Raw genomic sequence first — 27,888 nt, 5'->3', positions numbered from 1 at the left:
TAAATTCATACTCTTCTTTTACAGACTAAATTTCATCGCCCTCTGCTCGTCGAGGCGTCAAACTGGAACAGAAAGCTTTCTGACTGCAAGCTTATACGAGAGATGGCAGCGCCATACAAAATCTGGCTTAATTTAAAAATTTCATATTTTTGCATTAACGGTTTACATTTTAAGTTTAAATGATACCAAAATATTAAAAAAAAAATCATGAATAGCGTTAAAATGGCTATCTGAATCAAAGTCACCGAATAAAAAGCTGCAAATTCTTAATTTCGGTACTTTCTATTTTTCAGGCGCGTATTTATGAAATACACCGGTTGTTATAAGCATGGAAATTACTAGAAAATGTATTTCATTATTTACAATTTCAGTTGCATCACTTTTTAATTTACGTCATTTGATGCTTGTTTGCGTTTCGTGGTATCAGTTCAAAGAACAAAGTTTTCTGTTTCTCTCCGTGGTTGAACATGGTACTGTTTAGAAATTATTAATCGGTTTTATTTATTTCAATTACAAAAACCGCAACACCGAAAAAGGGGGGCGTTTTCTGTTTGCACATTTTTTGCACGGTTACAAATTAAGTGAAAACCGATTTGGAATACAACTCCGATTAAATCGCACAAGAGCACACGAGGCGACCATAATAATTTTGCAATTTCTATTGATAAGCATGTGCGGAGCTCGCACGTGCATCAGTCTAGACAGACCAATTAAGTTACTAAAGATGTAGATTTTTCAGGCAAGAAAAAAAACGATTGGTTAAAATTGTTGATAACCTTCAATAACTAATAATTTGAAACCAAATCTAAGAGCTGTAAATAAGTGTAAAAAAGAAAATTAAAAATAGATAATTATACTTAATAGGGCATTAATGGTTTTTTTCGGTTTTTTTCACATAGATGAATATAGATCATTTTGAATAAATTTGGTTTTAGAATAATGAGTCTTAAATTTTTTATTTGCATATTTTGGTTATTAAGGTCACAAGCTTTGGGTCACACTTACATTTTAAAATAAAGTTTTGTTTTTTGTTAAATCTTAATTTTCTGTTTTTGTCTACATTTTTATTACATATTCATATTCATTTCATATGAAAAAGCATTTTTACTGTTCTTGTCAAAAGTGTAACAGCAGTGATAGAGCCGACAGAGCGCAAGGGGGATTATTTTGAGATGCAGAGATTTATCATTTAACTTCATAGGAAATAGGAATGGAAATGTTTGAACTTGAACTTATTGTCTAATTGCGAGTTGCAGCGAAATAGAAGGAAGTTTAATGCATAGAATGCAGAGGATTCTCATGCGAAACCGGTTGCGTTGGAAAAGAGTCGAAAGTCGAAAAACTGATTCGAGAGCCTAGAGGGGGGCGTTAACAGCAGAAAAGCAATTAATTTGCGGTTTCCAGTGACAAACCGGTATTTTGTAAATTCATTATACCGGTACGTCAAATATGCAAGAAATGAATAGGCCAATTTTTGATGAAAACACCGGTTTATCAAGGCCGGCCGGTAAAAAACCGAGTTGAGGGGGGCGTGCATCGCTGAGCGTTGACAACAGAGGCCAGGTACTCGAATCAGTCGAGCGTCGGCATGGACCAAGAGTGCCAGGAGGTGAACTTCGCGGCACAATGCCTGCTGGAAATGTCGCACGGCCGCGAGGCGGCCTTCTTCGCGCCCCTAGACCTGCGGTGCGGAGCCCGCGTGGGCCCCCAAGAGCAGGAGCCCCTTTTCATGGTGGCGCGTATTCTCACTGACCTGACCAGGATCAAGCAGGAGTTTCCTGAAGAGGAGATCCTTGAGGGACCCGCCGCCATGGAGGAGGTGGTGGTCGTCACCATGCCTGCCAAGAGGGCGCCTAGAAGGGCACAGGGGGCCTCGTCGTCGGTCAGTTCTGCGCACAAGAAGAGCCACAGATGCACCTACCCCGAATGCACAAAAACCTACGGCAAGAGCTCGCACCTCAAGGCCCACCTCAGGACGCACACAGGTGAGACCCTGAGGGACTTTTTGGACGGGACTTTACTTTCCGAAGGGGGCCTCATCGCATTTCAAGCCATTCGCGGGGCCTCGGCGTCCCGGGGGCGGGGAAAGGCGCCGATTTCGCGGTGGGCTTTGTTTGAGGGGGCGTGGCACGAGTGCCCGTTGGAGCCAAAAATCTGGGTGGGTCCTGGCCGTTTTCCAAAAAAAGAAAACGCGGAGAAGAATTTTGTTTTTGCAACCGATTGACGCAGCGGTTTTTACGTGGAAGGAGCTGAAAAATTCCGCGAATTCTGCCAAAATTAATTTACATTTTATATTTAAGTATTCTAATTCTCCCGAAACGATTGCTGAAATTTGCGAAAACGAATCTTCTTTTTTTAAGCCCTAGGTTGAATTCGCAAGTGACACCGAAAATCCACGCAATTTGTTTTTGATATTTTTATTTAACCTCGGAACGTGTTGCGAGGTTTTGAGAAAGCGACCTTGGTCTGCAATCGAACCGCAGGAGCTCGAAACGGGCAAATTATACGAGGGGGCGTGGCGGCAGGCGCGCGGTCGTTGGAGCCAAAATTTACAACCGGAACCACCGGGCTCGTATGTATGTAATTAACATGCAACATACTCTGGATATGCAAATTAACGACAATTGCACGACACTCGTTTTCATCATTCTCAGCGAATCAAGGCAGTTGATAATTTATTAGTTTACTTGAGTAAAAAATAATTAAAAAGTAAAATAGTAATAATTGCTCGCATTAAAATAAAAGTCATTCTTTCTGAAAATTAAAATAGGAAGAAATATTAAAAATGAAATAAAACAATGCAATAAAATATTTTACTATCCGAGCACAATTTATATTGGTAATCTTACAAGAGGCGCGACCTATACACCAGTATTTAAAAATTAGGTTGGTATGTCGCGCCTGCTGTAGTGGTTTTATGTCGCGCCTACTGAAGTGGTTTTATGTCGCGCCTACTGAAGTGGTTTTATGTCGCGCCTGCTGTAGTGGTTGATAAAGAAAACCGGTAATTATAGCTCACAATCACCGGGACTGCAGGAAAGAATAAGGGCCTTTGGGATGGGTTCAGAAGGGGAAGACAATCTCTTAACTGATTGCAAAAGACGTGACCTACCACCAATGTACGGGGAAAGGGGTTGTTTTTATATGTCGCGCCTCTTGTAATGGTTCACTACAACAGGCGCGACATATGCACGCAACGCCTGTGGTAGGTCGCGCCTCTTGTAATCGACCACTACAACAGGCGCGACATATACAATTAATAATGCTAAAAAAAAAACGAAAGCAGCGAGATTGTGTGCACACCACGAACCAGACCACCCCACAAACCGGCAACTCGGAGGTGGGCAACCCCCCAAGATTAATTTTTGCAGAAGCCGCGAGCGAGGGGTGGAGGCGCAGCGAGGTCGAGGACGTGGGGAAGGCCGTGCGGAGGGCGAGGACAAAAGGGCGGCTGTGTTCGTGGGGGGGCTCCGCAGGAGCCCCCCCACGATCCCCGCCCTTTTGTCCCGCCCGGAGCCGGCCTTCACCACGTTCTCGGGCGAGCGCGCCTCCAGCCCGAAGCTCGCAAACCCACAACGGAGTTGCCCACGAAGGGAGTTGTGGGCACCCACACCGTTTGCTTTCAAAACACCCTTTGCAGACAACTCCCTTCGTGGGCAACTCCGTTGTGGGTTTGCGAGCTTCGGGCTGGAGGCGCGCTCGCCCGAGAACGTGGTGAAGGCCGGCTCCGGGCGGGACAAAGGGGCGGGGATCGTGGGGGGGCTCCTGCGGAGCCCCCCACGAACACAGCCGCCCTTTTGTCCTCGCCCTCCGCACGGCCTTCCCCACGTCCTCGACCTCGCTGCGCCTCCACCCCTCGCTCGCGGCTTCTGCAAAAATTAATCTTGGGGGGTTGCCCACCTCCGAGTTGCCGGTTTGTGGGGTGGTCTGGTTCGTGGTGTGCACACAATCTCGCTGCTTTCGTTTTTTTTTTTTTTTAGCATTATTAATTGTATATGTCGCGCCTGTTGTAGTGGTCGATTACAAGAGGCGCGACCTACCACAGGCGTTGCGTGCATATGTCGCGCCTGTTGTAGTGGTCGATTACAAGAGGCGCGACCTACCATGAGAATACTTGCATATGTCGCGCCTGTTGTAGTGAACCATTACAAGAGGCGCGACATATAAAAACAACCCCCTTCCCCGTACATTGGTGGTAGGTCACGTCTTTTGCAATCAGTTAAGATTGTCTTCCCCTTCTGAACCCATCCCAAAGGCCCTTATTCTTTCCTGCAGTCCCGGTAATTGTGAGCTATAAATACCGGTTTTCTTTATCAACCACTACAGCAGGCGCGACATAAAACCACTACAGTAGGCGCGACATAAAACCACTACAGCAGGCGCGACATAAAACGGGATACCAACCTAATTCTGAGAGAGTGGTGTATAGGTCGCGCCTCTTGTAAGATTACCTTTATATTTTAACAAAAGATAACGAATGGTTTTTATTTCAGCCTCTTACTTTTATGGACCATTAACGAAGGGGCGTCGCCTAATGGGTTTTAAGAATTTTTTACAATTTGTGGGTGGATCTCAAAAATTAATTTGGCTGCAAGTTATACTTGCTCAAAACGAACCGCAAAGTTTGTATCGGAGATTTTTCCATAATCGACTTCCACCCCTCTTTTGACGGACGGCACCCCTATTTTCCGCGGCGTCGGCTCTTATCAAAGACGCCCTGCAGAGCTGACAGGCCAACTTTTGATTCGCACAGGCCTCTTTGTTTCTGGAGGGGCGCGACGCCGAAAGAGTTCGTTGCTTCGATTAAAAAAAAGAAGTGTAATTCGATATCGCTTTGAATCCGAAAGCTTCGAAGCTGGCGGATTAAAAATTTAAATACCCGAATTGGTTGTGAAGAAATCCGCGAGTCGCGGAAGCGGCCGCCTCATTAATTTGAATAATCGTTGCACCGCGATCGGAATTACAAATTTATTGTTGTGGAGCTACGCCCATGAATTTATTGCAATCAAACAATAAATTTATGTATAAATCGAGTGCGGCTGTTAAATAAATAAGGCGACACATTAAAAAGCGGCGAGCAGAAAATAAAGTCGGTGTGCGTAAGTAATGTGTGTGGTGCATTGGCCAAGCGAGCGAACGAGCTGCGAAGGAGAGCAGGGCCACGCCCACCCCGAGCCAACGGCCTCTGGCCCAGAGCGAGGTGCCACCCGGGGGCCTTCGGAGCGTCTCTTTTCCAGCCAAACCAACAATAACAAAATTGATGACAATTTTTGAAGATCAATAATTTTTTAGTTATCTTCCTAAAATTTTATTCACACTTAGTTGGTTGGTTTTAACAAAAAGTGATTATCCTTGAATATTGATTTTAGCTTAAACTGGTTTAATACGATTTGTACTGGATAAATTCTTAATTTCCATTTCAAAAGCATGTCTTGATAATTTTTTTATTATTTTTTATTACATAACTTTTAATTTATTTTTAATCAAATCGTCATTAGAATTTTCTAGAAAAATCATTTACTTGAAAAAAGTTAAAACCTCTTAATTTTATGTCTAATCTGACATGAATTTTTTTTACATATGAACGGAAAATTCTATTATAATGAAGGAAGCCATAAAAAAATCACTTAAATCGAAATTAAATTAATTCAGCTGAATGCATTGGTCATTTCCAATGTGACTGCGGTTGCCTGCACTATTCGCTTTAGAATTCAATTTGCCCCCGGGGAACTGTAGACAATTACCAAACTAATTGAAATGTAAACGCTGCTCTCGCACTCAAACCCCATTTCCTGCTGCACTTCAGTCCGACCAACCGCCTTCGCCGGAATTCCGCGAGCACCACCACGTGCTGCTCTCACTGCGCCTAATGAGGTGCAAAAAAAAATTCAAGAAAGAAAGTTGTCCCATGCAAAAGCAGATTATCTTTCTGCACAATCATGATCTCCTATTTTTTTTATACATTCACACAATATTTTTCATTCGAGATGATTTTCGTCCATGGCACTGATATTGAGCGAGAACCCGTTGTTTTTGTTGTGATAAAAAGCTGCCGTCGTCGCCGCCGCGCTGCTGCCAGCGTGCAGCTGCTGCTCCGCTTTGAAAACTACTACGCAGCACTCTGTGTGATCTTATTTATTTGTGTTTCATTTGCATCGCATTTGCCGCGTGTACGTGCACACACAAACTGTGTGCTAAATGTATACCCAAGTCAGGGCACCTCGTTCAAAAGAAGGCCGCGTGTCTGCTTGACTTGCAAATTTTCTTGCATTTTTGTTTAATTAAAATTAATTATTTTTCACATCAAAGGAATTCCTGTTACAATTTTTATCATTCATAATAAAAGATTGATGTAAATTAAAACGAAATTAATTAATCGAAAATTAAAACACAACTTTTTTTATTAATATTTGTCGTGTCTTGAGAGCTACAGTTTTTTACAATTAAAGACGGATTTAAAGAATTAAAACAAATAAAAATTTAAAAACCTTGGAAATATTCCTCTTCTTATTTTTATCTAGACAATGCAGATTATCTAATAAAGATTTCATGTTCACAATATCGTTTATTGTACCTTTGTGCCTTTTGTACTAATTAATTGCACGTCGAGCGAGACACGTCGAGGGCCCATTGCATTATTCACCCGTCCCCGGGGGCCGCCGTCGTCGGCCTTGGTGCGCGCGTGTGGCGTGGACGGAGGCCCGTGGAGGCCGCACCACGTGGCCCGATAAACTAGTCGGCCACGTTGTGTGGATCAAGCAAGACCCCCATGCACGGCTTTTTTGGACCAAACTCGCGCACGCACGTGCCTATTATTGGCTTTGAAATGACACTGGCGCTTTTTATATTTAGCGGAGAGCCTTTCAAAGCGCAGCACGCAAGGACAACACACATGTATCTATGTGTGCCTTTTAATTTCTACAACTTGTCGATCAAGTCACATCCATGAAACATGTAATTAAAAGTTGAATTACTTGGAGGTTTAAAAAAAATCATAATTGTATTGTTTAAATTCAAAATAGCAAATAACGAAATTTTCAGTTTTCTGCAAAGAAATTAAATTGCTTTAATTGCTCCAATTTATAACAAAATTAAGGGAAAAATCTGCGAGAAATGCAAAGTTTGTAAATTAAATTTAAATTTTGTTAAATGGAGTATATTTATTTAGAAAGATAAATTGGTCTTTTTATGATTATAAAATTATCTGTTGGGAACTTTTTTAATTTTAAAAATTTCATTTTTTAAATTGAAGCTTAATCCAAATTTGTTAATTTTTTTAAGAGATGAAAATAGTTTTCTTCTTTTCTTTAAAACGTATTTCTCAATTGCTGAAGGCGTATATATCTGTTAATATTCAACTAAAGAGAGAAAGAGCGCAACAAAGTGAAGTGTTGCATACAGTTATAGCAGTTAAAGAAGTGCTAATCAACACGTTGCATCCAAAGAAAGACAAATTGCAGAAGCAAAACCGCTCCTCGTGTGCCTTTGTATTACCAGTTCAAATCGAGCGCGACTTTTCTCCGTCGTGAAGAAACGAATTCATAAATAATCTCGTGTTTTTTTTTATCGCGGCGGCCACGCCCCCCGCGAGCACCGCACCACTTTATTCGCAGCAAACGATAAGAAGGGGTTCTTCGCGGCAACAAACAGCTGCTTTTGCGTAGCAATTTCGCCCAGTTTCAGCAACATGAACTTGAGCACAGCGAAACTTGAAAGTATTAAAAAAAATCTAGTAGACGAAGTGCGTTCGTTGAGCTGCGTGATCCACATTCTGCGGCGACGGCGGCTACTCAATTGAAAGGCTTCCACTTTTAGTTTTTTAGACTCATACTTTTCAATGTCACCTTTCACGCCCTTTGTGTATAACAGAATTAATGAGCACTTTAGACTGTATCGCGCGCGCTCCTTCATATTATAAAATTCATGCTTGATCGCGGCCGTTTCGCAAGAGTTCAGTAGGACGCAGCTCTCGAGACAAGTCTCGTTACAGAGGGCAGATTGGGGTTAACTTTCGATCAAGTCAACCCCAAATTTTTTGTTACGTAACGTGTCTGACAAGTGGTGAGTTAGCTTGCAGTACTTAGATTAATAAAGCCAAAATCAAGGTTACATCAATCATAACAAAACTTAAATTTTGTACATCGACTTGTGTGGTGTGGTTTTGAATTCCAATAGTTTTTAAAAATTTTAAAAATTGTTTAAAATTATTAGAACTATTTTGAATAAAAAAAAACAATGCTTAAAAGTCGGTGTCAAGTGAATTATTTGCATTTTAACAATTAATCGGCAGTAAACAAGATTTAAGATTTAACGAAAGAAAGAAAATAAAATTTTTATAACAGCTCCAAATTTGAGCTTACAATCAGGGTGGTAATAGAAGGAAATTGTTCATGGGTCAAGTGAATGGAGTTAATTAAGTTGAAAAACATTATTATTGAAATCCATAACAATTTTGCAGCCATTCAATTTCAGAACGCTGAGCCTAATTGCTATAATATTTTATCCATTTTATCATCAACAAAAGCAATTTTCACGTCAAAACTTTGCACAACAAACTTCCAAACACGCCTTTTGTTAATTGGGAGGAATGCAAAACCCTGCACGTTGCGCAGTGGAATTTCACCTGTCTATTTTTAACACGCGGCCTTTTAAAAAATTTCATCTCTGGACAGCTTACTTTAGTTATATCAACCACGTTTCGCGAACGTTTTGATGACTTGCACTTTGCACGTGGCGCTCAACAAAAATTTGCGCGTGCATTCACATTTTGTATACCGCAGATTCGCAAGGTGAATGACGTCAGAGCCGAATTTGCACTTCTTGAGGCGCAAATTGCAAATGCCCTCTATATGTGTGATGACTTATTACACTCGCGGCGGCCAATTCATTTGATACCTGAGCTATGAAAATGGGTGTGTCCGTTTTTATATTGGAGAAAAATTGACTCGCCGCGTATACACCTTAATAACACACCGGTCGATGCTGCTGCCAAGTTTGAGGTCAAAACGCTCAGTTACGAACGCTGGAATCGATCGATTTTGTGTAACACCCTGGTACGCGTTCAGTTTATTATTATTTTGATTGAATCACCAAATTACGAGACAGACCCCGGGCGTGCTGTTGATTGATGGAGGGAATATTTATCTCGGGTGTCAATAACAAACTGACTGACTCTCTTGTTATAATTACTCGTGAGCATCAGGTTTTGCGTAAGGAGGCAGATCTGTAACCATATTTCCAGAGACCTGGTACAAAATAAATTAATATATTAGTTACAAATTCTCATCTTTTGCGAATCAAATCTGGAACAAATTTTCACAATGCAATAAAAAAAATGGCATTTCTTTTGAAAACACAACTTTCCACTTACATCTAAAAAAGTTAAAATTCAATTTCAAAATTAGTTTATCTGTTTTCGGTTTAGGTTAATCATGTAAATTGATTGGAATTCAAAAAAGGAATTATTTTTTTTTTTTAATTTTTTCTTTTCCTCGTGATAAAAATTTCAAATTTTTCTGAATGGGGCAGACATTATTTTATTATAACAAGTAAAACCTTTTTTAAACGGATTTTATCAATAATAAATAATTTATTCAATAATCTGAAATTCTCAATCAATAACATAATTTGTCTATTTCAAAAGTATAACTTTGTAAACTTTGGCGCTGTAGATTTTTATTTTAAACGTGTCTCGCGATCTAAATGTAAACCGCAAGCCAAAATTATGTAAACTAAAAAAAGATTCAAAGTGCTGTGAACCCGAGATTGTTGAGATCTGCATCCGAAACCGTGTCATTCATGGCAGCCAAGCAATGAATTAATGTCGAGTGCGCCGGTCCCGATTGCAAACGAGGTGCAGCCGGCCGCTGGCAGCCCGTGAATTTGAAATCCGGCTAATTTTACACCGGTCGTTCAGCCGAGGGTGCAGTGCGCTGCTTTTTGATCGAATGAGTCTCGCGCGGCTCACCTTTGGCATAATGACGCTGGTCCCGCCCACCTGGCCATGAAATAGCTGCAGCCGGAAGCGCCGAAGCTCCTTTTTAATTTTTTTATTTAAATCTCTTCTTCTTTCTATTCGGGAGTCGTTTCAAAACCTATCTCAAAAATGCATATAAAAACTAAAAAAGTTTTGACTCGCGGCCAAGGGTGGTGGCGAAACTCGCGTGTCCGGTCAAGGATTCGCTGGTTGGCGAAATCAGCGCCCGCCGGCATCAAATGGACAACCTTGGACGTTCCCAGGGCTGCATTACGAACTCGCGCGCTTTTCGCGGCCTCCGCGGTGCACAAAGGCGAATCGCCTTTTATCTTGAGATTTCACTTATTTTCCTAGTTATTATTGTCGCCTCAAAAGAGAACAAAAAACGAGTGTGCGCGATAAAATGCGCGGCCATATAATTTGGCGGTTTTTGCGCGGCTTTGAATGCTATCTGCCTTGACAGCCGGCGTTTTGTGATAAGAATAATAATAGTTATTGTCATTATGGTCGCGCAACTACAAATGGCCCGCGGGACGATCGATAATCGTATAAAAAAGACCAGAGATATGGAAACAAATTGTCGGCGGACAAAAAAAATATATATTTTTGAAAACAATTGGTAAAAAAAGAGGTATTGGAAAAGCTGTCAAGTTCAGTTTTTGTTGTTGCATTGAATATTTGTGATAATTTGCAAATTATAAACACTTGTTTAATCATCTCTTTGTACAATTGTTTTTAATCGGAATTTAATTATTTTATTTTTAGCTCTGAAAGTATTTTTATAGAAATCCGTGTTTGAAATTGAAAAAAAAAAATTGAAAATAAAATCTTTTAATCATCAATCCTGCATCAGTAAATGGTGGGGGCTGAGGTTTAAATTTAAAATATATTAAAAAAAAACAACAACAACAACAAAGAGAAGAAAATGTCAATAGTTGGTCAAACAGACAAAAATTAATTTATCGCGGAATTCTGAAACTGATTGAGGAGATTATTTAAATTCATAAATTTCAACGTTTAATGAAGAAAGTACATTATTTCAAAATAGATTTAAATTTCGTTAACTTGACAAAACTATTTTAACGTTTTAAGAAATTAAAAAAAAACTACAGCAAAAACAAAAGTTGAAACAATAGATAATTATATAAATATCATTTAATTTATGGACAACTTACTTCATCTAGCTTATATTTGGCTTCAAACTTTTGAAAACAATTAATATGAAAGTTTTTAAAGTGATGTTATTTTCTATTGTGCACTTAAACTACTTCACGCATCACAATGAAAGCGGAGGAGTTGAGAAGTTTCCAGCGGCCTAACTTAAGAGAGTCGGACTGCACGGCAGATTCCGTACAAATTACCTGTCGCTCTCTCGTTACTGATCTCATTGTTCGCCAAACTCGCACGTAACCCGAGCTGGGTTTGTTAGTTGGTGGGTGAGTGAGTGTCGCGCAAAGGTTGGTGCCCACGCACACATGGGGCGCATTATCATCGTCACTACATTATTCGAAAGCGCGTTTTCATACATCAACGCCAGCAACACATAACATTTTGCATTGAATGAAAGAATGAAATCGCCGCGCGGCACAATGCGCGAAAAAAATGTACGTGTATATTATGACGTGGGCGCGGCCCTCGGAGCACGTGGCGCCAAAACCAAGGCCCCCACACACACGGATCCATCCAGCACACATCGCTCCTCTCGCCGCGGACCCTTGAAACAAGGGCAACCTCCTATGGCGAAAAAAATTACATCTCCGCGCGAGAAAGGAATTTTCCCACGCGAAGTACGCGCCCAATAAAAGGCCACAAGTCAACTTAATACCAAAATTTTAAAGAAACTTGCAATATTAGTTGAAATTTATTTAAAATGGCAAATAATTATTTAACGTAAATTTCAGTAATTAGCACCAAATTAAGAAAAAGTTAAATTTTATTTTAAATTCCTGGTTTATGAAGGAGTTTATAAAATAATGTAAAAATTTTGATCAAATCTATTTAAAATGACCAACGGCAAATAATTATTTACTAGAAATTTGAGTAATTAGTACCAAATTAAATTAAAAAATCTTTAAATACCTGGTCTATGAAGAAGTTTATAAAATAATATATTATTAATTATTTTGATAAAATGTGGTTGCTGGGCCGGCTGACGGGCCCAGGGCCGAGAGTGGATCGATCGGATTGAGCAAGGGTGCTCGCGGGGGCGGTGGGGGTGGCCGCCGAGCAGCTGTTTTTGCGCTTTCTCACGTTGCAGTCGACCTTGGCGCGGCAGACGCAAACACGGCGAGGTGGAGGGGCCGTGCTGTGACGGGCCTTGTCTTCCCTCGAGGCCACCGGCACACCTGCCCAACTACACCCAGCGAGCGCTCCTCTCCGGACGCTGAGCTGGATTTTTCCCTCTCGGTCGATGGGTCGTTCACCATCCAGACGCGGGACGAGGGCGTTCAATTTTATGATTGCGAAAACGCCACAGCTCGCTGCTGCCGTGTGCACCGGTTCGCCACGTAAATGCCACAGAGAGAGAAAAACGCGATGCTAAACGCTGGGAATGGGAACCTGAACAATTAGATTCGAGGCTGATTAAGCGTTTAATAAAAATTATACTGACAGCTCTTTTGATATAAACAAATTGTTTTATAATATGGAGTATTTTGTGGTATTTTTATTAAATATTTTAATTAAATTTTTATTACTGAAGTAGGTTTTTTTGACAGATATTAATTTAGAAATTATTGAATTTAAACTTATTAGGCATTCAGATCCAATCTTACCTACAATTAGGGCTTTGGGTCTATTCATTTTTTTCCGCCTACAAGGAAATAACTTTATTTTTCCTTGTTCAAAAGCGCTACCTAATGATTAATTTAAAACTATATTGTATTCTAAATTTTGTATCCCTTCAACCGGATGACTTTTGAATTAAAAAATGGGAATTAGTGCGAATTTTCTGCTCGTTTCAAAGCGCAGGAAGTGGAAAATTATCAAAGGCCAGTCGAATACAATTGAAGCATTCAATTTTCGACGCGTCCTTTTAAAAATGCCGTCCGGCGTTTCACAGCTCGGCGGATTCGATTTCGCAACACTTGTACTTAATTGTCATTGGAAACAAGTATCTCTCTCGGTGTGTGTGTATAATTTTCCCGAGTCCGTCGTGCTGCGTTTTGTTTTGTCTTTTTGACGCAGAGGAATTTCCTGTTGCGGCCGCAGCAAAAGCAAAAAGAGTTTTCTGTCTCTCGCTTCGCCAACAAAACAGACAACAAAAGCTGCTGGCCGGCTGGAGAACGAACGCCGTGCGAATGTATATCAATCGGCCTGCGCGCGCTGTGGAATAAATTTGCTGAAAAATAATTGCCTTGTTCCCGTCAAGGTCTATCACAACAAAATAATGATTTGCCGCGCGCAACAATAAAAAGCAGTTAAATATCCACGAACTCGCCAAGATGGAATTATTCAGAATTTATATCCTGCAATGCCCACGAGAGACGATCCCACAATCTCGGGTTTAACCGATCATTTTGATCCAAAGAACGCCAAACGTTTCATCATCTCGCCCATTTGTCATGCGTGATGTTTGCGGGAACTTTGGTTTGGCCATCAATCATGAATCGGCGAAAAATTGAACCTTATCTTTGATCAAATTCAGGCTTCATAAATTTGTTTTAATATTTTTCGAAAGGTCATTTTCATTGGATTCTATTCAATGCAATGAACTGGATTTTTATAAGATCTATAAAAGGCTCAATGCTTCTTTTGATGACCTTGCGAGAGAATGATTTTCTCCTCATTTACAAAACATATATTCTCTCGTTTGCGCTCGTTTCCGTGGAATTTGCATTGTAATTTAATTATTATAATTAGCCGCGCATTTATTGCTCCGTTGTAACCACCGCCCTTTTTCTGTTTCCAGGCGAACGTCCATTCCCCTGCTCGTGGTCTGGCTGCGGCAAGAGGTTCGCGAGGTCGGACGAACTGGCGAGACACACGAGGACCCACACTGGCGAGAAGAACTTTGAGTGCCCTGTCTGCAGCAAAAAGTTCATGCGCAGCGACCACCTGAGGTGATTGTTGGATTTTATTGTTGTCCGCCGCGTGCATTGTTGTCGTGACGCCCACGTTCGCGGTTTTCGCTGGTACACGGTGCGTTGTTCCAGCGGGGAGTTGTTCCATTAAAAACGGAGAATCACAAGATAGTAGCAAGGGCAATTATTCCAAGGCTATATTTACGCGTTATCTTTACCTGCAGATAAATTTTGGATACAATTAATTTCCAATTTAATTTGTTAATTAAAATAATTTTTACCAGTGAGATAAACCTGAGTCTTAAAATTCACGTGATTAAAAAATATGGAGCTTGGAAATCCATTTTAATATTCTAAATTAATAAAAGAAAAACATAAAAAAAAATCTCAAATTTTGTAAAATTGTATTTAATGAAAATGTTTGAACAGTAATCATTAAAAAATTTGTAAAGCAGTGCACTTGTATAATTTAATATCTCAATAATTATAAAAATTTACCCTGTTACGTTTTGACTGCAGTCTCTAATTTGATGAAACATAAAAGCAAAATGTTTAAATAATTATTATTTTAACGTTTCAAGTTTTTGTACGAGGTTTACTATTTACTATACAGTAGATTCCAATCAAACAGAATTTTTAAAAAAAAAAATTATCGTGATTTACTATTTTTAGCGTAATTTTTATAACACAATTTCCTCACTGCGTTGATTTTTGAGAAATGCGTGGCTAAATTGTTCATTTTATATCATAAATTTATTTCATAAAAAAAGTTCAACTTCCTTGTTTTGAAGAACCGATACAACATGCCCAGGTGTTTTTTTACTTATTGGCATGTATTGTATAATTATTCCCGCCTGGAACAACTCGCCGTTTTTCTTAGGAACAACTCCCCGCCGGAACAACTCGCCTACAACCGTTTTCGCTCAGGGCCTCGCCCCCTCCGAACGAACGGCGCGGACTTCCTTGAACTCGAGGAGCGCCTCTCTCTAATTGCCTCCCTCTCTGTGCGCATTGCTCAAGAAAAAAGATCGTGCCCAGTCGTTGACTCGCGGAATCTTACGGCGCTTTTTTATACTCCTCGGCCTCGCGCGTTTTAATTAGATTTCGCGTCGCCTTTTTCTCACACAGATTCCAGAAGTCGTTTTGCAAAAATCGCAATTTAAAAATGTTATCATTTCGAACTGATTTAGAAAGCTGCGGAGATGCGACCTTGTTGTTCTTGATATTGCGTTGCGCTGTGAAACCTAATTATTATTAAAATTACACTGTATGCTCGCATGTCTTGCTCACTCACGGTCCGGCGCTGGAAATTGTGGTGTTTTAACGTGATAAATATGTGTAATTACTAAATCAAAATGATAATTGACCTCATGCGTTTATTGCGAAATCTCCGCTCTGTAATTTGAATTGATTAGCATTAATTAAAAAAAAATGTTTCTTCAAATAGGCTGGAAATTAGTGTTGGTTTCCAGCTTCTCCCACAATCTGTCTTCCAGCTTATCGCGTAATTTTGGTAATTAGCCGCAGGTGGAACGTTACATTTTGTCTGATAAGAGGCAAAGAGTGGTCGTTAACCTGCGAAGGAAAATTTTGTTTCCACACCTCAATTTCGGCAAAAATTATCAATAAAAATTTGTGTAAATTTAAAATTTCACCATGTTGTGCGGCATTTTGTCAATTTTAACCATAAAAATTTTAATTAAAGAAATTACTTCGCTTCTAAACTCAGGAAAACTCCTTTCCTTCTATCAACAAGAGTAATTAAATTCACAAGTGACTGTGAATTAAATTAATTCATTTTTTTTTTCAAATGAAACAAATTTTTTGTTCACAATTAGTTCTAAATTTTCTTCTTCTCTGTTGCAGCAAACACGCACGCAGACATCCCAACTTTGACCCTTCAGTGCTGCGACAGCGCCGACCGCCCGGCAAACCTGCGGGCTCCGTCAACTCTTCGGACGGAACGCCGTCGGACGTGCTGTCAGACTCTATTCCTTCGCCGTGAGCACAAGATGATGGCGCTGCTGCTGCCCACCTGTAGATCTCACCGTTCCTGTTTTGTTTCTGTGATTCGTCACGCCACCTCCCCAACCCCTCCGCAAGCTTTAACCCCCGACAGATGAAGAAGAATCGGTTCTTCTTTATAGAGATCACACACCCCTATTCAGTAGCAACAGTCTTCTTCTCTTTTCAATATTACATGATAAATTGAAACACACACACACTCAGGGTCAAAAACGACCGTTGCGCGACGGTGGCGCCACTCGTGGGACGGCGCAAACGAACGTGATTAGCCAGTCAAGCATTAGTCTCTGCCCCCTCTGCCCCCAGATCGACCGACGTCACAAAATATATAAATGAATAATAACGTTTTAACTCTACTGGTGCCGCCGTACATCCGGTTTTTTAACACTAATCGCCATTATTTTTTGATAGGGATAGTTCGTAGATTATTGTTTTTACTCTACTCGAGAATGAAAACATGTTCTCGCTTTTAAGCATTACACACAAGCAACTTAATCAGCGATTTGACGGTTCGTTCAGTTGATGCCTCTTGAAATGAAGCCACTTTTTGAGGATCAATGTAATTGGATTTCAACATATTATGTAATTTAACATGGTTCGTAGTCGTACTTTGTTAGTTGTGGCCCGACACCCGGGCCCACGTTATTGTCAGTTATTATTGTAGAAAGTGGCGCCACTTCGCGACCGGAAATGCTCAAATCAACCAGCGAAACGACAGCATCAGTGGTTACCAGTACAAACAGTCTCTCTTTGATGAACACACACTCTGTCTGCAGCACCCTATCTTGGTCACATATCTGAGTTACGCGAGCGCGTCTTTTTGTAAATATGATTATTGATTATTATCCAGAGTCTTCACTTCAACTTGTCGTTTTTTTATTGACTCTACTTTTCTCTCGTGGTAGGTTTAAAATAATAACGATGGATTTATTAATTAATTAATTAATTACAACATTATGATTATATACCGTATCTTTCACTTTACGAGTTCATTATTATGATGATTTGTATAAAAATTAAAATGGAGAAATAATACAAAATGGAAAAACGTGTCTCTCAGCTATGTTGTGTAAGTACTTATGTAAGCTGCCTGTAAATACTGATTGAATATTGTAAGTAGTTGTAGCTGATCGAGTATTTTTGAATAACGTATGTGTAACAAATAAATAAAAACAATAATGATATTTTAAGAATAATAAAGGGATTCACCAGGAAAATCTATTGTCAAAACATGAATATCACTTTTTTATTTGAACTCCACGATATATAAATTCACTGCCGATAAAGTCTGCCTGGAATCGGGGTGGTGAATTTGGTGTTGCGTCGAAATCGCCTCTCGATCGGAGCATCCACGTAAACTGTTTTCTGCCAATGGTGACAGTCGCAAAATGTGATTTTCCCTCTTGGGCCCACTAAAGGCTTCATTTCCGTATCCTGCAGGGGTGGTTGGCGTGGGTTGAACTGTCGCTTGTACTCTGTTACGTATTGATGCTGCAGTGGAGGGAAAAGTTCAAAGCGCTGGGAATCGTGTAGGGCTGTCTCCCAGGCTGCCTTGGCAATCATTTCCTTCCTGGGCCCTGAAAAAAGAATTACTCTTGATCTTATAACTAAATTTGCTTTGAAAAAATGATGATTTAAAAAAAAATTCATTTAATTGATATAAATTACCTTTTTTTATTTAAATAATTTTTTTTATTTAAAATCAAATTTTAATCAAAATAAAACTTCTGGTTCATTCCAGGTAGAAATTTTCTTTTTCATCTTTTCAATTTCATCACATCACACATTTTTTATTATCAAAAAAATTAAAGTGATCAAAGGCAAATTCTTTTAAGTGGGATCAAACTCCTGAAGAGGAAACTTTTTATTACACTTCGCATCCTATAGAGACCAGTGATGAATTGACTAATTTCCCAAAGCGCATCCAAGTGAGCTATGCGGCCAAAGACGTGTAGAGGTTAAAATATGAATATGACAGCAGCAGGTGAGGCGGCTAAGCTTATCAGGCACGAGGCGCCTTTGAGGACAATAAAAATACCTTCAGCTGGCGCAGACAGATAGCATTTGGGCTGAGAGGTGACTTCTTTCGCCCTGACGGGACTCAATTATCATTAGGGCCAGCTGCCTCTCTCTCGTTGGGAAATTATTGCTTTCGAACACAAATTTATTCATAACAACAGACCAGCTTGCGCCTGATGCCGCCGGATCAGCATGAGGAATAAAGAAATGGCTCGTGGCGCGGAATTATAACTGTTTGCTGAGCGTGGAACACCTTTCCTCTCCATTCATCCGCCTTATGGGATATTTCAAAAACCGCTCCACATTGCACATAAAAAGTCTAAAGTCGAATTTTAGGGTCTGTCATTTCAAGAAATATCACTGCGGGTATAAAATTCATCCGCAGACAGGATTCATAAATTTATAATGTCGAAATGAAACACTCGGTGCTGCATTAAAATGGAGTTTTTTTTCAATGAATGCCGCTTCTCATTACATTGTGCTGTTGCCTCACCAAAATAATTTCAACAAGAGCCGACCGAGCAGCGTCGGTGCTCTTTTGAAATCGGGCAATAAATTATGCGCCGAATAAAGAGCGAGCCGCGGATATTTATTGCTCTTAGTTTTGTGCGCAATCCACCGAGAAAATAAGAGGTCTCATTTCGCACAACAAAACCGCGTGGACCACACAGAGGCGAATCAATATAATCAGAGAGAGGAAGGGGCCAATTTTTTCACTTTCCGGTGGGCCCTCGAGAAAAATTCAAATAACACGCGCTGTGTGTTAGTCTTGTATATATTTCGGATATTTTATTGTTTTATGAGATGTAAATGTGCGTGAATAATAAATAAATGGAGTGTCGGCTTCCTGTCTTGTGTTGAATTGAATACATAAGTGTCGGTGCTGCACCTCTTAGGCCGAAAGCGGCGCAATCAGCGAATTCTGGCGCTCGGACTTGGGAAATTTTGCAGTGCTTGCCGTGGGGAGGCGGTTTTGCTTTTTAAAGAGCACGGCGGTGATAGTTGTGCGGCGGCGAAAATTTTTGTTTCATGTGGGTGAGGGTGCATGTGGGGGCCACATGTGTGCCACCAGGCTCATTCATACTACGTGCCGGAGCAGAGGAGTTGAATTTCAAGATGCGAGAGAGAGAAGAAAAGCAAGAGACATACGACCGCGGAGACCAGGTCTGCGTGCAGACTCCGCACTGGTGCGACACCACTTCACCACTTGTTTCGCCCGTCGATGATCTCGTCTTCCATGGCAACAGGATTTTGTTGGGGAAAAAAAATAATCGGATCCCGAGTTTCCTCTGCACGCTTTTTACTCTCATTAGCCTTGTAGAGTATAGAGTTGTGGAATTTTAATGCTTCCTTGCTCCCATAGGCGGTTCGCAGATTAGACCAAAAGTCGTAAAAATATGGACTTTTATGAGTGCTTTTAAATTGGAGTAAGGCCATCCCTCGTCAAACAAATTCATTGTCTATTTTGCCATATTTTTGTTATCAAAAAAAAAAAAAAAAAAAAAATGAAGTCAATTAAGATTATTTCAATGAGAAAAAAATGAATTAAATTTTAATTAATTTACTTTTATTTAAGCGAATTAAAATTTTAACTAGTAACTAAATCATTACATAAGAGGACAAAATATAAATATTTAAAAATAAACTATAGATAATTTCCATAAATTTGCATAGCCCTCCTTACAGAAGAAAGAAATAAGTAGTATATTGATATATACTTTTTAAAGGTTTTGTGATTTTTTTAATGAGAAAGAGTTCCATAAAAGGCAACCAATTTTGTTATGAATTTGTAAAAGAAATTTATTTCAATATTAATAATTTTTACTGATTTATTATTCTATTTATCAGAAAACCATACCAATTTTCAGCAAGTGAAAATCTATCTATAAAGGTAAATTTTTGGAAGGAAAATGTCAAAGGGACTAAAAATCTTTTTATTTTATATTCTTTTGCTCATTTCTATGTCAGGTCTATTTATATGAAAAATGAACAACCAGTTCCGTGTGTATTCGGAATAATGTTATGCTATTTTTCAAGGTAACAAAAAGACTTGAGCATTTGTCTTATCTGCTTAGAAGTAAGCAATATAAATAATTTGCGACTAGAATGAACACGCAGAAATTTTTTGTCCGACCTAACTACTAGTCTGTCCATTTCAAACTGCTAAAAAATGACTTAAGAAAAAAAGCGGTTACTCTGTCTGTATTGAGAATCGGAAAATGTTTACGCCGAAAAACATATGAGATAGGAGACCGCGCTCAGAAGCTCTGTACGCTTTCAACTCTCCTATTTTGTCCGAGTTGGGTTGCCTGGATTAAATGAGAGGAGAACGCAACGCGCTTACGACCCAACTCGGACAAATTGTCCGACTTCACTATTCTGTTCCTTTCGTTTATTATTTCTTGCTCTTTGCGTTTTCTTAATTGTATATATGGTACAAGTAAATAATGCATGGATAATTTCAGTATAGAAATATTTATTTACACAAAAATTCACAAAGTACAAAATAACACAAGGAAATAGCAAAATACAAGTAACAAACTGCAAAAGTTGTTGAAATTAAGTTTTGATATGCATATTTGAAAGAGAAAATAACACAGCACTTTTGAGACAATTATCAATAAAAAAAATTGCTTTAGAGGTATTGAAAAATCAAGCATTTGAAAACGACAACCACAGAAAAATTTTGCTTCACACATTGATTTATAAAAATGTATATGTATTATTTTTTTTTTTACTGAATAAATGAAACCGGATTGCCGGAACAGTACTACTTAACGTTCTGAGGAAAAGTTCATCTTCTTGCACTCGCGCTTTTCCAGAGATGTGCCCAAGCTATAGAGATGATTTTGATTGCTTGATTTTCTCAGATTTCATGTCAAACTCTAGTGGGTTTTTTTCTGGTAGTAAATATCCACGGTGAAGCCAAGCAGCTCTTTCTGAAACAATAAACGTTAAAATTTTTGCTTTGAAGTTTGAAGGAAAGAAAATTATAAAATATAATATTCTAAATTTATTGAAAAAAAAAAAAATAAAACGGAGAGAAAAATTTGAAAAATATTACCTGGTAGTTGATGTTCATTTCTAGTTCTTCTATAATAACTTGCACCAGGAGACGTATTATCATTTTGCGAGCGTCGCAGTTGAGGCCAGAATGTGGAAATTTTCTGCAAGTCAGAGAGTCAAAATTATTTCAACATACTTTTTTATATTCATTTTACTAAATTTCTTACCAATTATAGAAGTTTTTCGTTGAGTTTTCAATTTTTCTCTCCGCAACACAGATCTTTCCTTGTGAAGAGAGCTCTCTCGACTGACGCTGAAGTGACCGTTGGTGTTTTCAAACCTGAGAAATGCCTGGGATATCGAAAATTATCGAAAATCCCCAGACCCTGAGTGCTTGCCTGTCGCCAAAACCTCCCCCCGAAAGGCTATCCTTTGTTCTCGAGAAGCGCGGTTACAGGTTTCTTGGATAGCCTGTCCGTTTCCAACTCGGACATTCTAGCAGTTTTGAAATTGGCTGCAGTAGCAGCGCAAAGCCGTACACTGTATCAGATCTTACAGCGTTTGGAAAAATCTGTCCGACTGAAACGGACAGGGCATACGTTTTGTTTTTAGAAGTTCTAAAACTACAATTTTATCTGACCAAATCGTACAGACTAGTAGAGACATCGGATAAAATTCGTCCAGACGTTTTCAGTCGGACAAAAAATTTCTGCGTGAAGGCGGGCAGCGCGTGTGGGAGGGAGCCTCATTGATGGTTCGGTTACAAGTACTAAAATTCTTCATTATACACATCGCAAAATTTTACGCCACGCCTTGGCAATAGACACTTCATGCACATTCTTTTATTTCCACCCATTGTGAGGTACTCGCAGGTGCCGTCGACGGCAATAATAAAAATCCCTGTGCAACTATAAATGAAACAAAAAAAGTCACTTCTTGATTCGGTGCAAAATTGAGAATTTCACACTCAATGAGTCAGAAACAAGTAGCTGGCAGGAAAGGATATTGTGGCATTTCACACGCACTTGCTTCATCAGAGGTTTTTCGCGAAACCGCACGAAATAAAAAGAAACCATCACAAACAATCGGGCTTTTAAAGAGCGAATCTGCCAAGGCCGCCAAAGTTAAAGATCTTTAAATCGGCCGGCAGGAGCGAGCTAGAGGTTTGTTATATGATTTCTCTCCACGCTCAATCGGCACATTTCCCACTGGGGGTTGCTGACAGAGAGAGGAAGACGAGATGAAAACTGTGCAGCCTCCATCCGCAGCAGGTATAATAAATACATTTTTTGCTTCTTTCAAGAAAGAAGACCTATTTCTCTCGCTCGCTGCATGCCGCGGCCCATTTACTGGCAAACACACACACTCGCACGCATACAACACCCCAGTCCGTCCGTTCTCAAGTATTTTTCATTTATGAATGTCTCCACCTATCCTATAAGCAGCCCCTTTTTACTTCTCGGAGCACATTTACCCACGTGCTGTGTTTTCTTTCTTTCTTTTCGTATTATTATATGCGCTGCCGGTTCGTCCACCATGTGTCTGCGCGCCGGCCGGGCATATTGTTGTTCAGTTTGCACCCTGCACAGGGGCCTCAGGTAGAATTATTTTCAGAGGTAAAAATATACGGAGGAATGCGATCACACTGAATAGATCTTGTTCGAGATGGATGGTTCGCCTCTCGGCAACGGGACCAACTTGCGAGTGGGTCGCATTTATTTTGAGAATTTTAGAAATAATTAACTATACTTTTCTTCATTCAATCTACAAAATTTTATTCCAAAAACTCGTAAAAATGGAAGATAATTTCTAACTTCTACGCGTTGCCTACCTTACGCTATGAAATTATGGAATTGACAAATTTGTAGACTTCAATATGCAGGAAATAAAAATTTTAAAAAAGCTTTTTTAGTACATTGAAAAAAAAAATTAGAGGTAACGCTTCTTTAACCCGCTCAGTATTCATTAAAAGTTTTTAAGCTATAATTAAATTAATGTTAAACATGTCATACATTTGGACGAATAAACAACAATAATAATATAAATAAATAATAACAAGTACAAATTAAATATCTAAGGGTTTAAGACATATGTGAAGGCCAGGGAGTCAGTCAGTCGCCCCAAACTGCTTATTATTTCTCAGAATTAGTTTATAGTTCACTTTTCGCGTTGACTACTGCGTGGATATATTATGTGTTTCTTATTCCATGAGCTTGTTAAATTTTCTGCGAGTTATGAGAACGAGAGCTGCCAAGCGCCGGCTTTTGCCACGACCAGACATGAGAGTCTCGAATGGTTGTTGATCTCGTCGCAGATTAGCTGCTGATTCGTTTTAGATAAGGGAGAGTATGTAATTTCGCACGCAAGGAAAACGCCAATTTTCTGTAGAATGGCCGTGAAAATGAAAATTATGAAATCTGAGGAGCTTAGGCAGACTAGAGGTATAATTTTTGAATAAACATCAATCAGAATTAAGAAAGACGGCGCTTCCTAAAAAAATCACACTTCCAGCTGAAATTGCTAATAGAAATAAATTAAAAAATTTTATTTTATATATTTTAATCAACTATTATTTTAGTAGTTATTGTATTTAATTTAGAGGAACACTATCATAACAAAAACCAGAAGTGCCTGTAAGGTAGAAGGTCCTAGCTGGTGGAAGTGAGGAGGTGGTAGGCCGCCCTTCCTTTGTGTTTGCACTGCGCTTCCTCCCCCACCGAAGGGATGTTCCAGTCTTTAAAGGCCTTTAAACGGAGGCCGCCGCCGCTGGATGAATCTTTCGGTACGGGTACCTGCATCACTCACTCACCTCGTCGAGTGGTTTCTTTCTTTAGTTCTCGCGAGAGCCAAGACTGCTGACCTCAGACGAGTGAGAGAGAGGCGGCCTGGCCTTGGGGCGGCCACCAGACGGCCCCTTACCCCGGCACTTGGCCTCAGGCGGCCACTTTACTTCTTTCTCAGTCTTTCGTTGTTTCACACCAATTATTGGAAATTGAAAAAAAAATCACCGATGAGCTGAACCACGCGTGAAGTTTAAAATTTTATTGTATGGGAAATGGAAATTCACCACGGTGGATTTTTTTTTAAATTTCGTCGTCCGGTGCTGGATTTTTAGCCGGCTGGATATTGTTAAAAGGATTTGCTCTCATCTGCTCTCCCACACTTTAAAAAGCTCTCGTTTCTATCTGTTGCGTACTCGCGAGCAACTTCTTGTAGGGTTTCGTTATGCGATGCTGTGTTGGCTGGCGAGAGAGAAATTTTTCGTTCAGGCCGTATAAGCGCGAATCAAATTTATATATATGTGCGAACGAATAACGAGCTTCCCTGAAAATCTCGACTGCTCCCCTATTTTTCGAGGAATCTTCTTGGGATTTTCGAGTGACGAAGTGGGTGTGCAGAGAGAAGAGGATATTATTATATCCATGCTGCGTGAGCGCCGAGCGAGCTCGAGGAAAAAAATTGATTCTGCGCCTCGGTGGCGGCGGGTTATCTTGCAGCTTTATCCTCGCGCGCGAAATTGCTGGAAATGATAATTGCAAGAGGAAAACCCGGCGCTGGCCTTTCTGTTTTATTGTGCTCTACCATGCGGGATGCTTACACTAAATTAGTTATGCATGCATTAAAATTTACGATAAAAAAATGCAACATAAAAATTAGGCAAAAAATATCATTATTTGAAGACTAACAATATTAAACTGAAACACTAGTAAAATTTCCAGTGAAGAGATAAACAAAATTTTATTAAATTCTAATTTATTTAAACAATGAATGGGAGTAGCAAGTACTTTACAAAATTTTTAGGTCTGACAGAAATTATATTTCAACCATCAGATATAATAATTATTTCAAAACCTGCGACTACTGCTACATTTAGGTCTGACTAAAATTTTCTTTAAACCTTCTCATATTTTAATAATTTCAAAACCGGCGAATATGGCTACTTTAAGGTCTGAAAAAAATTTTATTTGAACCTTCTCATATTTTAATAATTTCAAAACCGGCGACTATGGCTATATTTAGGTCTGAATAAAATTTTCTTTAAACCTTCTCATATTTTAATAATTTCAAAACCGGCGACTGTGGCTATATTTAGGTCTGAATAAAATTTTCTTTAAACCTTCTCATATTTTAATAATTTCAAAACCGGCGAATATGGCTACTTTTAGGTCTGAATAAAATTTTATTTGAACCTTCTCATATTTTAATAATTTCAAAACCGGCGACTGTGGCTATATTTAGGTCTGAATAAAATTTTCTTTAAACCTTCTCATATTTTAATAATTTCAAAACCGGCGAATATGGCTACTTTTAGGTCTGAATAAAATTTTCTTTGAACCTTCTCAAATTTTAATAATTTCAAAACCGGCGACTAGGGCTACTTTTAGGTCTGAATAAAATTTTATTTGAACCTTCTCTTATTTTAATAATTTCAAAACCGGCGACTGTGGCTATATTTAGGTCTGAATAAAATTTTCTTTAAACCTTCTCATATTTTAATAAATTCAAAACCGGCGACTGTGGCTACATTTAGGTCTGAAAAAAATTTTCTTTGAACCTTCTCATATTTTAATAATTTCAAAACCGGCGACTATGGCTACATTTAGGACAATAAAATTTTCTTTGATTTCTTTGAACCTTCGGAAATTGTAATAATTTCAAAATCTGTGGCTTTATATATTGCTACATTTAGGTTTGATAGAAATTTATTTTGAACCTCCGGATATTGCTATATTAATATTATGATATGTGTATACTCTTTTTATATATCTTAGTTTAAATCTTATTATATTCAATATTTTAATGGACAATTAAAAAATCATATGCTTATAGTCAGAGTGCAATTTTGCTGTTTATAAATTACCGTAAGTAAAATGATTCATTATGTATGGATTAGGATATCTGAGGTCTCTGAGGATAATTTCACTAGACTAATTTAAAATTGCAAAATTTACTCCAATTATCATTAACGTCTTTTCCAAAAAACTGCAACAATTGATCAAGATCAGTTCCCATGCATCTCTGGCCGGCGCCTCAATAAAAAGTTAACAATTAACGTTTTAAACCTGTTTATTCCCCTTCGTCGCGGAGAGCTACTTTATACACTCTCGGCGTTTTTGCCAAGTTCATGAGCGTTCGTTTGTTCGTTGCGAACTGTATGAGAGTGCCCAAGGTAAATTATTGGATGTACATACGAGCAGCATGGAAATAAAAGGCGCATAAAAAAGCAGCAGAATATCGTGAGCTGCCCTGACATCAGGTCGGATGCCCTCGAGAAAACCTGGCAAGTGGGCGGGGCGTCCGGCACGGCAGGCCAATTTTTTAATAGCGAAAAAAATTGAAGAGAGAAAACGAACCTCTTATCATCATCAATTATTTGCAAACTTCGCATGACTCGCGTCAGATCGATCTGGACTCTCTTTTCTAAAGCCGAAAATGATATAATTGGTGGGGCGCGCGAATTAAACGTCGCTTATTAATTAAATGATATCTTTATGTGCCTTATTTTTTCTGGTCGATATAATTACTCTGACCCTGAAGAAGGAGGAGTATAAAACTGTAAGCACATACAAAGAGGGCTTGGCCGTAAATCTGTCGGATTTTTATACACGCGGACTACGAAGTTTTGGCACGAAACATACAAAAATGTCAATTTATTATTTTTTCCTCTTGTCCATATTCTCAGACCTTTAATAATGAGCACGTCGGACGAGTGTAGGCGAAAATCGCCAATCATCTATTATGACTTACATGGAGAGTCATTTATCCTGAACAATGTGCAATTTTAAGAAATCCTCGACCCCCTTTATTCTTCGGCCGCGAGTTGAGAGCAGCTCGTCAAGGAGAAGGTCACGGCGGTTTTGAGCCTTAATTTATTGCCAACTTTTTATCTAGCCACTTTTGACGCTCAATCACCGAAATACATATTAATAAAAAAAAAACCAGTGCTCCACACTGAAGACGGCCCAACCCGCGTGGGCCAAACCACGGTATATCGCGGCAAATTGCTCGTTTTCGCCGCATCCTGTCTCCAATTTCGGCAAAATATTTATCTGATCCCCTGCTCGGGAGACGAGTTGTAAACAATCCAACCGGAAAACGCCGAGGAAAAAATTTAAATTTCCTTTCGGTCGCATGCATGCGTCCCAACAGGGCCTCAGCAAGCGGACATTATATTATACGTCCTGCTGGAAAAAGCGGCAGACCTGCCAGCCAGGGTCGGTCCCAGGTAGAGCCGACCGAGAATGTGTCCGCAGCCTGCCTGCCTCACCTGCCCACACACCAGGCAAAAAATAAACCAACAACAGCTGCTCCGAGAGGATATTCTCTCTCTCGCGCACACACATGCACACGCGCTGTCTTCCCGATAGCAACAGAAACGATGATGCTCCACAGCATCAGCCCTGCTCCTTCCGAATCACTCGAATCAGGAGTTTTATTTACATCGGTCATTTAAAATTATTTAACTGTAACAAACCTATGGAAATCTAGATTCATTTTCTTAAATTTTTCTGATAACAAATTGAGGAAAATTATTAAAGTATTTTCTACATTCAGCTGCCCTTTCTTAATTTAAAATTATCTTTTCACTGCCGCAAAAGGTGCATATATTAAGAATTAATGAGGGCCTCACCTTCACCGTCCTCACCTGACATTCTGCGTCTGGTACTTGTGCTGTGCGGACCCTGAGGGTGAGGCACCTTTCGTCGGCTCAACCTCCAGATGCCTGGCTGCTGATACCGCGAGAAGGGACCGAAGGAAATTTAATTTATTGAATTGAGAATTACGGTGCGCGTATGTTGTTTTGTTGCCACGGCAACTGTATAGACGCACGGTATCTTT

At 39.5% G+C, this 27,888-nt stretch overlaps 2 protein-coding genes and 1 long non-coding RNA gene across 3 annotated transcripts; 1 reads left to right on the top strand and 2 right to left on the bottom strand.

The window, feature by feature from the left end:
* The first annotated feature begins 1,537 nt into the window (after positions 1–1,537).
* Positions 1,538–17,273, top strand: LOC132205453 (Krueppel-like factor 16). Its single transcript, XM_059634504.1, has 3 exons — positions 1,538–1,985; positions 13,887–14,037; positions 15,865–17,273. The coding sequence occupies exons 1-3, from the start codon at positions 1,589–1,591 to the stop codon at positions 16,001–16,003; spliced, it is 687 nt and encodes a 228-aa protein (XP_059490487.1). The 5' UTR covers positions 1,538–1,588; the 3' UTR covers positions 16,004–17,273.
* LOC132205455 (uncharacterized) lies at positions 17,254–27,783 on the bottom strand. The gene is made up of 2 exons (XM_059634506.1): positions 27,695–27,783; positions 17,254–17,600 (listed from the first exon to the last, which is right to left on the bottom strand). The coding sequence occupies exons 1-2, from the start codon at positions 27,699–27,701 to the stop codon at positions 17,296–17,298; spliced, it is 312 nt and encodes a 103-aa protein (XP_059490489.1). The 5' UTR covers positions 27,702–27,783; the 3' UTR covers positions 17,254–17,295.
* Positions 20,786–21,756, bottom strand: LOC132205347 (uncharacterized). The gene is made up of 3 exons (XR_009442686.1): positions 21,276–21,756; positions 21,107–21,209; positions 20,786–20,981 (listed from the first exon to the last, which is right to left on the bottom strand). It is a non-coding gene; the product is annotated as an uncharacterized LOC132205347 (long non-coding RNA).
* Positions 27,784–27,888: the final 105 nt, after the last annotated feature.

Source organism: Neocloeon triangulifer, unplaced genomic scaffold, assembly GCF_031216515.1.
Source record: "Neocloeon triangulifer isolate White Clay Creek 2 clone unplaced genomic scaffold, ASM3121651v1 ptg000002l, whole genome shotgun sequence".
NCBI lineage: Eukaryota > Metazoa > Arthropoda > Insecta > Ephemeroptera > Baetidae > Neocloeon > Neocloeon triangulifer.
This window is presented reverse-complemented; position numbering and strand designations above follow the sequence as displayed.